The sequence below is a fragment of the Paramisgurnus dabryanus genome, chromosome 16, assembly GCF_030506205.2.
Source record: "Paramisgurnus dabryanus chromosome 16, PD_genome_1.1, whole genome shotgun sequence".
Lineage (NCBI taxonomy): Eukaryota > Metazoa > Chordata > Actinopteri > Cypriniformes > Cobitidae > Paramisgurnus > Paramisgurnus dabryanus.
In genome coordinates, this window is record NC_133352.1 from 24,870,720 (window position 1) to 24,884,801 (window position 14,082).

Sequence of the window (14,082 nt, forward strand, 5' to 3'; positions counted from 1 at the left end):
CCACTTCCAGAGAAAACAGCATTTTTTAAGATTGAGGTGTGTGTATCTATTTGTGTTTGGATGGCTGCCTTCAATAGCTCGTTGGCAGATGATACATGCAAAGGCAGCAAAAAAGTGTTAAAAATCTTGCAAATCTTGATGCTGGTTTGATTTTGATTAAACCCACAGAGGAATATGCCATGGATGGACACATACAAGATTATGCAAGATTACATAGCTTTCTTTCTGTTACAAGACATAAAAGTGGACAACATTACAGCAAGTGGAGCCATCGTCCAGAAGAGTCATATAATTAAGGGTGGTGTCCACCTGAGTTAATGTCATTGGCCAGTGTTGCATTTTCAATGATGCATGACACGTCTTGAAATGGGAATATCCGATCTGTCCGCTTACACTGCGTATGCAAATGCATGTATCTGCTTCATATCAGATTTATTTTCAAGTATGAATGAGACCTGAAACTGATCAGAGAATATCTGAATCAATGCGCTTTTTCCTGTTTACACGTCTGAGGGTCATATCAGAACTGTTCCACTTAAGAAAAAAATCATAATTGAGTCACTTCAAACAGGCAGTGTAAATTCGGCCTTAATCTGACACTTGGACAGCTGAATGTTTCAAGACTGCCTCAATCAGGCGTACATACATGTGGGGTAAGGACTTGACATTAACATCTGCCAAATGTGGACAGAGCACAGCAGTGCCGTATCAACCTGCGGTTCATTTACTACCAAACATTGACTAGTGATGCCTGCTATACTATATACATTTTTATACACAGTTCTCTGTTAGTGACGTACAGAAGTGCTGTTTTCTCTCAATAGCTCTTACACACTACCATGAACTAAGAGGAAAACCTTGAAACCTTATTGTACACATAGCACATAAAATTAAAGGGATAGTTCACCCAAAAATGAAAATGATGTCATTAATGACTCACCCTCATGTCGTTCCAAACTCGTAAGACCTCGGTTTCATCTTCGGAACAAAGTTGTTTTAGATTTAGTCCGAGAGCTTGTTGAACCTTCATTGAAAATCTACGAACGGTATACTGTCCATGTAGCCTGGCTCCGCCCTCCTACGTGCTTCCGCTTAATTTTCATTTAGCTTCAGCAGTACCTCTGGGATTGCTCTATAGAATTTCGTTTTCTCCTGCAAAAATCTGCAGGACCAATCAGCGAACAGATGGGGGTGGCTAAGAACGATGACGTTGAGGTCGTGCGTCAGTTTGAGTTGTAGTTCAGTAATGGCAGCGGAGAAAGACGTGAGAAAAGCTATTCGGTCCGTTGTTGCAAAACTGCCGAATATACAGAAGTTAAAGCCGGAGCAAGAACCAGGTTTGCTAAGTTTTGTTTGTCTGATTATTCTGACTTGTTGTTTCCGGACGGTTTCGGTGCACGATATACGTCACGACCTCACGTTAGCGATTGGCTTTGGCAGATCCTGAGTGACTCTGGGCAGATCCAATAGTTTTAAACTTCAACAATGGACCCTCCTTAACGGAAGTAACGCTTTGCAATGGAGCGTGGCCAGACTCTCTGTACAAATGAAACGAATGTACGAGAGTCTGGTTGGACCAGGCTATTGTCCATGTCCATAAAGGTAATAAAAACATGCGCATGCGCGAGACTAAAGTCACGTGACTGCAGTGACGCGGATGACGTATGACACGACTGACGTGTTATCTGGTGCGCCCCAGCTGGGTTTTTTTTGTGTGCGCCCGAGCTTCGTTTACAGTCTGAGGGAGATGCACGCTGTGAGTTTGAAAAGAAAAAAAAACTTCACAAACATGTCTGAGGATAACACATCATCAGCGTCACTGCAGTCACGTGACTTTAGTCTCGCGACTTTAGTCTCACGTATGCGCTTCACAACAGACGCGGAAGAGAAGACAATTCTGAATAAAGTCGTATTTTTTGTTATTATTGGACCAAAATGTATTTCCGATGCTTCAACACATTCTAACTGACCCGCTGATGTCACATGGACTACTTTGATGATGTTTTTATTACCTTTCTGGACATGGACAGTATACTGTACATAGATTTTCAATGAAGAGTCAACAAGCTCTTGGACTTAATCTAAAACATCTTAAACTGTGTTATGAAGATGAACGGCGGTCTTACAAGTTTGGAGCAACAAGAGGGTGAGCCATTAAAGACATTATTTTCATTTTTGGGTGAACTATCCCTTTAATTCAAATGCACATTAACAGCATAATTTGAAGTATTACTTTTACAAATTCTGTAAATTACTAACATTTGGGCCTTAACATGACTTATTTATTTAAATTATTTAAAATAAGACAAAAACAAGCATTAAAATAGGTTAAAATAATCAAAATGTGTCTTAATATTTGTTCTTACATATCAAATATATCTCTTTATAGATATTTAACCTATGGAATTGGGTAGAAATTGTGGAGTTTGGGTCGTCAAAAAGATTAAGATCCACTGCTTTAAAACTGTTTAGTTTTCTTGCCTAACCACAAGATGGCAGCAGAGTGGGGATCATCCTCTACAGCTGTGTACCGAGATAAGAAAAACATACAAAGGCATATCTGAAACCCACTGTTCCAGGCCAAAGAGAATTGTCAACGACAAAATAACTTATTTAATAATTGAACAATGTAAGAAAGTATTTTTGGATTACTGGAAACATTGACTCGATATGGTGTTGCAGGCCCATAAACACGATTGTGAAACACATGAGCCATGTTACATCTTCCTTTGGCAGGAATATCTGTTTTGTTCCATTATCCTCAGACTATTCGCTGTTGTTATGGCACTTTCCCCTGGGACTCAACAAATTCGGCTCTCCAGACCTTAGTTCAAGGCCAGTATAATTCATCCAGTGCAGTGTAAAAAACTACCACATTAATTAAACTGGAGAGCTCGAACAGCATTTGTGCATCAATCTGAAATAACCATGTGTTTAAATAATAAGCAATACAAATAAATGTATCAAATAATGTTTTACTATTTGTATATAAATGTGCATGTGTTTGTGTATATATGAGAGATTTACATGCCAGAGAACCTATAAACAGACATTAAAGTACAGTCTACTGATCCATATAAACTGTGCTAGACAGATATACACGTGAATCCCACGCGCCCTGACTGCTGAGTAAGCACGAGACACATTCCTGCTTTCTGTATCTGTCTGAACTCCCTGCTATCGTCCCCTCCCGTGGTACTACAGATATCAGATATCATGGATTATGCAAAAAAACTGTGATCAGTTTACATAGCCTCTCTCATGGTGCTAAACAGGAAAATGCAAAACATGTCTCATAATGTTATATCTTTTGCACATAATTGATGGTTAAACCCCTTTATGATAGCAATAACATGCTAATCACTTTACCTACTGTATAGCTCAACTAATACTGAGTGTGAGTGGTGCAAGCAATTTCTAAGGAAATGCATGTATTGAATTTTTTTTTTCTTTTATGTCACCTTGGATGAATGAGTGCACATGCATAAATGTAAATGCATTTAGGTTCAAATCCAGCTGAATGCATTATGTTAACGCATCTGTATGTCCATTATTCCATCTATGTGAATAGATGACAGCTGCATATCAGTAAACAGATCAAAGATCTCTTTCTAAATAGACCATACCATACACCTGCAACATCCTTCTTTTCGACAGTAAGCAACCACATTTCTAATAGGGAAATATCAGATAAAGCATTTGCATAGTCAAGTTCCGTGTTCTTACTGTGTGAATAAACCTGAGAGCATTATAGATGTTCCGCACTTTTTCCACTCTCTTCTGCTTTACTTGATGCTACTTGCAATGCTAAACCAACCCACTGATGCAATGCACCTCTCACTGGCAGTGTTTGAGGCAGATTTCCTATTTTAGATCATTGTCTATCACTGTGGGCTAACTAGGGATGACACAACACACCGTTTGTCTGTGCACAAAAGCTGCATGATGCCATACATTCATCAATAATTAGACCACGTTTAATGTTTCATTTGTATAGTAGGGCTGGGCGATACTAACCAGAATTCATATCTTGGCAAATTTGGGATGGCGATATGATAAATGCCACAGTATTTTAGAATAGATTTTTGCACGCAAGTCAAAGCATCATGTGAGATGTTACAATTATTTTAATTAAAACAGCTAACAGTGAAAAATATATATCAAAGACGGGAGTTTAAAAATATAGAGCTGCACAGCATGCAAGCTGATTGGAAAGCTTACGTCTGACCTCAGTGTACATTTCTGGGGGAGCTTCTGTTGCAATGGAGGGTCTTATCCGACCATACCATTATAGACGGTATATTATTATCCCATATCCCATCCGATATATTACAAAAACTTGATATACCGCCCAACCCAAATAGTAGTTATTTGACGTTCTTATTTGCTGTAGGTCTGTGAGTATGTATGCAAGTGATTTGCTTTATATTGGGCTATTTGACTGTTGTTGTAAATAATATACTGCTGTTTTATATGTGCAATGATTTTTAAGTTTATGTCTAGCACCCTGGTTAATTTTTACTTAAAGAAAACACCACCGTTTTTCAATATTTTACTATGTTCTTACCTCAACTTAGATAAATTAATACATACCTATCTTTTTTCAATGCGTGCACTTAATCTTTGTACAGTGCGTTGTGAATGTGTTAGCATTTAGCCTAGCCCCATTCATTCCTTAGGATCCAAACAGGGATGAATTTAGAAGCCATCAAACACTTCCATGTTTTCCCTATTTAATATTGACAGTAATATTGCCGGAAGTTTGAGCGACAGGGGGAGTAGTCAGGAGTGATGATGTTACTGCGCGGCAAGGTCTAAGTGTGCCAAACTAAGTGCTCTTCCACCATACAATATAGTTCTCATTTTTTATCCGCTTTAAAAATTTTGTGCCACCATACTTACTCGTTTAACTTATGTAACAGTCTTTAAATAGGGAAAACATGGAAGTGTTTGGTGGCTTCTAAATTCATCCCTGTTTGGATCCAAAGGAATGAATGGGGCTAGGCTAAATGCTAACACATTCACAACGCACTGTACAAAGATTAAATGCAGACATTGAAAAAAGATAGGTATGTATTCATTCGTCTAAGTTGAGGTAAGAACATAGTAAAATATTGAAAAAAGGTGGTGTTTTCCTTTAATAAATAAAAACTGGGTTGAGTAGCTAATGTGAAATTAGTGTGAACATGAATTTTGGACCAGATGTAAACTGATTTGATAGGAATAAACTTGTTTTGATAATTTAATATCTAATGTATTTATATCAGATTAGAGAAATTTTAGTACGAATGATATGAATTTGCAAGAGCTGCTAAATGCTACCTCGTCAAAAAATGAGGCACAATGCTCTCGGCAAGTATTATACGTTCATCAAATACATTTGCCTAAAATCTGCTTAATCCCGCCCTGGGGCCATTCAGAAATACCATGTTGTTGGGAGGATCCATTAAAAGACTGATAAAAATGCTCATTTACAAGAAAACATGTGAGACCACACTTAGAGGGTTACCTCATCTGTTACCACCCATACAGAAATAGGATTTATAAAAATATATTTATCCACCTATGTATTGTATTGTAATAAAGCTTTTTTTAAATATAATACATATATATGACAAATCATTAAAAACTTAATGAAATGAAAGCATTACTAAAAAGAAAAGTGGTATTGGCAAAATCCAAAATGAGTATAAACACCTACACTCCAAAATGTCTCTAAATTGGTTTTGGTGCTAAGATTACTACACAACGGCTGCTGTATGCACTAGCTGAACTCAGACACAGTAGCCTAATACTATTTTATTCCCATTACAAGTTGACTTGACTTATGAAGCTTATTATTATTCACTCTGTAGAATTCAGTCCAGCTCGGTTAATCATAGTTCAGGGAAACAGCTGGCCAAACCTTCCTCCTCCACGGCTGCCATGTGTGAAAAACTGAACACACACACTGAAATTCCCTCAAATAAAGCACCTGGTCTTTCATAGCCTCTTTAAAAAAGCAGCTCTACTGTTTGTAGTGGGAGTCAAACAGGTATTTGAGGCTGTGTGGGCCATATATTTGTGATTGTGTAGTTTTGGGGGGTTTTGGAAATGTGACTAAGAAGCCAGTGTCATTTCAACACAAAAGGAGATTTATGGGTGGAACGGGACTCTTCTCCCACATTACCTTGTAACAGGTTGGGCAGGTTAGGCCTGAATCTAGCTCTCCGTTCTCTTTCAGTTTGAAAGCATACGGTAGAAGACCTGTTAGGCCTGATCCATTCACATGACTACACAAACCCTTACAGTACATACGCAGATAGGATAGAGAGTTGGATACTGGAATCAACCGTGTTTAGAGAGACTACAAGGTAAAAGTTGCAAACACATGAACATAGCCAAGCACTGGAAAAAATGCATTAAAATGTTTCCCAAGCTCACCCAAAAATAAAATGTGATTTTAGCCTGTTTAACTTTGAAAGTATAAAGTACAATACAAGTAATCAACACAACGAATTCAGTCTGATTCTCACAAGAAGCTATTAGATGACTTTGAAAAAACATGACACATGTCGGATAAATACTTTTATGTCCACATCCACTTTTTTTGGCATTGCATACCCATGTGATCAATTCCTTTTTGCCTCAAATGTTTATTCCCAGCTATGCTCAGTCTTACACTAATACAAACACACAGATTGACTGGCAATTCCTCCATCTCAGTCTTTCCATCTGAATCCTGCCAGCAACCCACACAGTCATCTCTGAACCCTCTCCCTATGCTCTTCATTTTCCACCTTCCACCCTCCCATCTCTTCACTCCAGCACAGCCGCCCTCCATCAAAGGCACGGACCTCCACTCACCCCTCTCAATTTACCCCGATTCACACTTTTAAACTTGGCCTGTGCAGCTGAAGGAACAGAAAAAGTATCTAAACATAGAGAAACCACACGTTTACATGCCTAATAAAAGCGATTTCTGGAATCGAAATATTTTGGGGCTCTCAGGTCAACCAGAAGTTATACAAAGGACAGATCAGTTCTCTATAGCAGACTCATGAAAAACAACAAACTTGATTGTAATGTACCTGATTGATTTCATCCATTCCATTGCTGGCGAACTCAAAGACAAGCTCGCTAGACTGGACCGCAGTGGTCATGGTGTTGGAAGGAGAGAGAAGGTAGGGCACAGGCTGACAGCCAGAGGGTTCCTACCCCTCTGCACACTCCCCGGACCGCCTTGCTCCACACCACAGCCCTCGGCACAGGAATTACTCTGATGAAGGAACGCTGTATTTAAAAAAAACTTGTGATAGCGAGCGTGGCCGAGGACTCAATGGAGCAGTGAAGACACTGGATCTTCTCGCTCTGGGGAATGGTCCTGCTCCAGCTGCGTCTGGGGCATCTAAACCTTAAAGGGGAGAAAAGAGAAAAACAAAAGGAAAAGAAACATTAAAAAACTGTGACTGAGCAAAATGGGCCGTGTCACATTATCAGAGAGAAAGAAGACTGCGATGGCCAGACGAGACCATACGGCAGGGACCCGAGGCGAGGGGCTAATTTTCTAATTCTGTGAAGCATTTACCCACTCCAGGGGAGACATTCAACTCGCCAGTCTCATTCTTGGCTCAAACTGCTAAAAGCTGCCTCATAGTTAGACTCTGAGGAAGTCTGGCTGGGTAGAATAAAAATGGCTAAGTGGAAAAATGCAATAGGCTTTCCAGCATCACCCGCTCTGACTCCCATCTACCCTCGATAGCAAAACAATACAACTATTGCATCACCCTGCCATATATCTTACGAATAAAGATTTCCTGCAGTCAAAACAGAAGTGTTTTTTCATTTTTATCACAAATACCTGCAACTGCTACGAACAATAATGTTTTTAAAGAACTGGATGCATTTTCTTATATTTAGTTGTGATAACTGAGACCTTGTATTGTTAGTGTTGGTGCTAATGTGGAGAAAGTGGGGGGGGCAAGGATCACCACAGGATATGAGATCAACCGGCCTGATCAAAGGGGTACTGTAAACAGGGTTGGACTATCAGTCATATGAGCAGCCCTTTTCCAAAGTCCACAACCACTCCACTATATCCACCCCACCGAAGAACCCTAAAATAAAAATTCTCTACGGTTGTTAAAAGAAAGCATACCCTCTGCCCGGCCCTTAGGCGATGAGGAGGAACAGGAGGGGCAAGTGTCTGGTTAAAGATTAAACAAATGCAACGGAGAGAGGAGGTTTGGCAAAACCACTGAAGGGGGGTGTAAAATGGCGGTGGAGCGGCCCAGTGTCTCCTCTATGGCAGGGTGGGGCTTGTTTGCTTTGAAAGGACAGTGTGTGTGTCAACAAGTGCAAACTGTGTTGAATAGTGTCTGGAAGGGGGTTGGGGTAAAATGGAAGGCAGTTAAAAAGAATAAGAAAGATAGTCGGGTGGTCAATGTGTGTAGGAGGAGGTCAAACAAATGGACATCCCTCAGACCCATTTAGCTGCTCGAGTCTTGTCCTCAAACATGTTGCCATGTGCAGCTTCTCCCCTGGGAGGACAGAAACCGGATGGGGTTTGCCAAAACAGAAATGCCCAGCCTATTATTACTACTAACCAGACGGGCTTCCCTAGTGTCCTGCCTCTTTCTCCCACAGAATGGAGTCAACATCTGGAGCACCCTGTTCCCTTTCTATGTTTTGGTCTCTGAGGGTTAAAATAAGCTCTTTGTCTTGATGTAACACAATCATTTACTGAAACTAAATTATTAGATTTTCTAAAAAAAAGAATGGGTGGGTGTGAATAACTTTGCTTTAGTGTGTCAGTATCAATGTGTATTTCTAAACATAGTATATTTCTTTGCCATCAATTGGAAAAGTACTGTAACCTAGATCTGATCTCACCTTCAATGAGTCAGTTTTGGATTACATGAAGCAACAGAAAAAGTTAAAACAGCCTAAATGCATACCAACTGTGGCAACATCTTTAACATGGTTTGGTCCAACCTACTTACAAAGCTAGCCTAAAAACTATGAGCAAGTGTACCAAGGACCGAATCAGTTTTAAAAGCAAAGGGTGGTCATTTGCTGACGTAGTCCAGATCAGTTTGTGGCATTAAAAACTGCATACTTGTCATTTTCACAAACATCTAAAACTTTAAACAGTACTGTAGTTTCCAGGTAGGTTGTTCCAAACATATTACCAGAGTTCATATGGATGTAGGCGGTGTCAGTTTTGTTTGTTTCGTCATGTAATCCCAGACTGACTCGATGATGTGAGATCATCTTCTGTGGGCAACTCATCTGTCTGTAAGATTTTTTGTTCATTTTTTACAGTTAATGTTTGAAAATCTATATGTTGATACAAAACAACATGTTATGGCAGTAAAAGAGTTCATCCGCACAAGCAATAAGCAACCATGATTATCGTACAAGGGGTATCACAAGACCACACACAGGGTGGGTTGTGCCCACCTCAACCCTGACCCGGTCTCTGTGCAGTCTGGGAAAGCACTCACCCTTAAAGTCTCCATAACTTGAGCTAGGGGTCAGAAGTTGCCAGCTGAGTGCACAATGTCTACGTTTTGCTCAAAATGGCCTCACTTTATTTTCAGTTCTTCTTTCGTTATCGAAAAGTTCTCAACCTTTCTTCCTCACTCTCAAAAAAGGCGGCTACAGCTGCGAATGCCACAACTAAAGCTTGCAGCTTGAAATTCAATTAGAATATCTAACTGAGAGCCCTACGGTCTTGCTTTTGAGTAATGAAGTCATTCACACCATTTGACGGTAATGTGCTGGCAAATGAGAGCGAGCGTGATATTGGATGGATGGGAACATTTTACAGAGAGAGACGAGTCTGGTGGGGAGCAAAATTGTGCAAATCTGTGGTTTGTGCGAATCACACCGGTCTCTGCGCTAATTCCCATCATCCCTCTACAGGGATTAAAAAGACCTGATACAAGGCATGCGGCGAATGATCTGTGTCACCATAACGGAATCTACAGAATAACACCAGAGGACATTACAACAGCTGTCTTGCCTTCACACATACACAAACAGACGGACTTAAGTTGGGCCTGTCCCACACGTCATCTAGAGAGGTCTGGAGGGAGGGGAGGCCAGCGTGCAGGAGAGTTACTCAGTACTCAAGACTCCAGTGAGCAAACATTCACCAGGGTGGGGCTTTCATGACACCACTGCTGAGGTCTGCCAAGGATACATGCTCCACATGCAAGGCAAATTTTTAAGGTGTCTCAAAAGACATAAAAACATTGTGATATTATAATCAAGTTACTAATGATCCTAAAGCAGCAGCTGATAGTGGCAAAGAGCCCAGTCCATGTTGTCAAAACAAGTAAATATGAAGCTGACTACAATGATGGATGAAAAAACAGTATTGAGGGAAGAACGATAGCTATGATCTTATCCTTTGACCCGATGCCCCCCCTCACTAAAGAGTCCTCAGCTGAGCTCAGTGTTGACCATGAAAGGAGGTAATTGAAGCCAAGTGTAAGACTAAGCTGTGAGTCACCAAGCTATGAAGTCAAACAAGAATGATTATCTAACATGGGTAAATTGTTGATTGTGAATTGGCATAGTTATGAGTTAAACATATTAGGCTGCTTTATTTTGATGATGTAACCAAGATGGACTAAAACAGAGACTTTGGAGATGGTGAAGCCGTTCTCTGTCATATTCTGCAGGGAGCGACATCATGGCAATAGTGATGTCAGCACATCTGAGAAAAAACTGCTCTTGAGCGTTTCAAAAAATAGCTTGGGATGCTAAGACTCTTAAGGGAGACATACTATCAGAAAAAAAGAGAGGAATGTGGAGCCCTTTCCCAGCACTGTCAGGAAAGAGGACTGGCATTCCTGGCATTTCAGAACATGCTGGTCTCTAGTTTTCACCCAAACACACTCCACAATTCTCACTGCACCATTCAAAATGTGCCTTTAAAAACAACACCTCTTGTGAGTACTGAAGCATTTGAAGCCTTGTTCCCACTTGCCAATGAGAAGAGAAACACAGAGTGTGGAAATATGCCAACAGCACCCTTTCAATCAATATGGAGGACAAAGCCTCTTTCAACAAGGTCATCTGCGTGACTCAGCCAAACATGCCTGTTTTAGGCCAGTTCCTGTGAGGATGTGGTGCCTCAGCAAAGTCTGTAACGCTGTGATAATGGACATAGGAGGTTGTCAGAGGTTGGATAAACTCATGTCACTCTGTAAAGTGATGTTAGAAAATCATCACAATGAGGTTGCAATGTGTTCTCAAACTTTTTTGGCGTGCAGCCCCCCTTGTATACGGTGCATCTCTATGTGCGCCCCCCAAAATGTTTGAAAAAAAAAAAACTCATCTCAGGGGCCCCCAGTTTGAGAACCACTGGTTCAAACAGCCCTTAAAGGGACACTTTTTTGAAAATACTAGGCTTATATTCCAGCTCCCATAGAGTTAAACATTTGATTTTTACCGTTTTGAAATCCATTCAGCCGATCTCCGCGTCTGGCAGTACAACTTTTAGCATAGCTTAGCATAATTCATTGAATCTGATTAGACTATTAGCATCATGCGCCAAAATGACCAAAGATTTTGATATTTTTCCTATTTAAAACTTGACTCTTCTGTAGTTACATTGTGTAGTAAGACAGACGGAAAGTTTAAAGTTGGAGTTTTCTAGGCCGATATGGCTAGGAACTATACTCTCATTCTGGCGTAATAATCAAGGACTTTGCTGCCGTACCATGGCTGCAGCATTCCCAATGATATTGCGAAGCGCCCGCAAATAGTCCCCTTGGTTACTTTCAATAGCAGGGGGCTTTATAAATCTAGGAGAGCTGGAAAATGAACCTATTTAAAAAAAAAATCGTGTGACTTTAAAGAAGCTTCTATTACAATGTCAAGCAAAATGCTGTCTTTTATTGAAAAGTGATGTGAAAGTAGCAAAACTGCACACCCCTTTCGTTGGTCACAGAAGTGGAGAAGAGAGCACTATGCATCAGGGAGATAGGTTAAGGGACAAGAGAGATGACATTTAACCAGAATGGCATTACATTACATATATATGGATTTGGAAGAATTTTTTATCTAAAGCTACTTATGCAAGGTATACATTTTATTAGTATGCAACAGAAGCGACTTTTGCATCCTACATACAACAAAACAACCAAGAAACATTTACCAGAGCAGCTGACAGTGTTCTGCAAAAAAGGTTGACTAGTCAACTAGTGAGGCTTACAGGTTTATCTAAACTTTTCTTGCAAATATAATATTAGTTTCATTTTAAGCAGCACTTTTATAAAAAAATTATTCTCATGAGAGAGACAGAGAGACAAACACATTGCTTCAAGATCTAACAATGACGTCTACAACAAAAACCAGAAACGCTGTGTGCTAAAAACAAAGACAGAGAAGAAAGTTCCTGCTACCTTTGTAGAGACTGAAACAAATCTAATTTGATCATTCGCAAGTACTTTTCCACTACGCCCCAAGGCGTAGAAAAAGCCTCTAAGTCGAGGCCCCACACCCACCTGAGACAAGCACTGTTATCTGTGAGGCTAAAGCTCAGCTCTCCTAACATTAAAGTCTGGGGAGGAGAGACTGAGGCCAGGTGAAGGCAAACAAAATCCCTGCCACTAAATTTATTAGGGTCTAAAGATGCTGTTTATCTCTGCCATGTGACTTCTTTGAGAAGACGTTTTGTGAGACGTGAAGACTTATAAACGTATAAAAAGTAAATTTTACAGCGATTCAAAAAAATGTTAAAGTCCATGATAATTTAACAACCACTTTACCGGTGTTGTTTACATGCCTATGTTGTAAAATTATACAACCTGTGCAATATGAAATAAATTTCTACTAGTTTACATGAAGAACCTTAAAACGAACACAGATAAAAGTAAAAGGAAACAGAACAGCCACTAACTGACCTGTGAATCTTGCAGTGACAGGAAATGCATCATCGAGCAGTGGGTTTCTGCTACTTCCTGACTGTTAGACCACAAACAAGCGAACACTTCTCTTTCATTTTGAGAGTGGAAACTTCTTCCCCTTCCTCTTATACTCTAAATTTCTCACTTTTTACAAGCCCATTTGTCTGCTATATGTTTTTTGGTAGCAATCATCAAAATTATAAACTGAAAAAACGTTCACATAAAGCTGTACGAAAAATTGAAAATCTTTCAAAGCATGGCAGAGTCTACTAATCAATACATTTACACATTTCAAAGAGATTCTCAATGCACCCCTACTTTAACACTAATCACCCTGCTTGATCACCCTCAGATTATGTCACCCTTCAGTGGTTGACTTCTGAGAAAACTAAAAACAAGCCTCGTTCTCAGAATTCTTGCATCTTCAAACACATTTAAAAAGGTTCAGTTATCTCAGACATCATCGAAGATGAACTGATATTAGGACAAGTAAAGTTTTCTGAACTTAGACATAAACCATCACCATCAAGCCCTAATACACTTTATACACATACTAATCGTATTATTAAAATGTGTAATAAATATATAATAAATATATACACACAACAACACTATTCTAAAGCCTTAATTCATAAAGGGAATAAATGAATACAAGCTGTATAGTGCGGGTAGTGAGGTTAAGTACTGAGAAAACAACATAGAGGAACAGAACTTGGTGCACCCTTTACTCACTTCCTCTATCATACATCTCACTCTCTGACAGGGTACATCTCCTGCTACTAAACAGTTAGCTACTTCCTCAACAGTATGTCAGTGTCCTCAAGCATTGGTACAATAAGCAAAGATGTGCAGATCTGTAAAATGCTTTGAAAATATAGGAAGATGAGTAAAGTCTTACCAGCGAGTCGACTTCAACTGACTTCTTTAAACCAACATGATGCTCTACAAAATGTTAAAAGTGCTCTTCCCTGCGATCTGTTTCTACTATGTGGCAACAGGCCGCACACCACAGATAGGAAGACACGTCATTATTGTAAAACAGGACAGGAAATTGCCACATGGGCTGAAAAAGACCATAGGCCTCCAACATCGAGAAATTAAAATATGAAATGTCACAGCGCACAACAAATGATATATTTCTGAAAGATTTTGGATTATGTTAGTGATTAAAATATCAGAT

General features: G+C 39.7%; 1 protein-coding gene across 3 annotated transcripts in view; it reads right to left on the reverse strand.

Annotated features, from left to right (window-relative positions):
• Nucleotides 1-14,082, reverse strand: part of elf1 (E74-like ETS transcription factor 1) — a 47,148-nt gene that overhangs the window by 8,084 nt on the left and 24,982 nt on the right. For 2 of the 3 annotated variants that reach the window (XM_065273129.2, XM_065273126.1), the window contains exon 2: nt 7,071-7,393. In XM_065273129.2, the coding sequence (XP_065129201.1) occupies nt 7,071-7,142 (72 nt within the window). In that variant the 5' untranslated portion in view covers nt 7,143-7,393. Of the gene's footprint in view, nt 1-7,070; nt 7,394-13,800; nt 13,893-14,082 lie in introns of those variants that run through there. The other variant, XM_065273132.1, reaches the window with a different exon arrangement.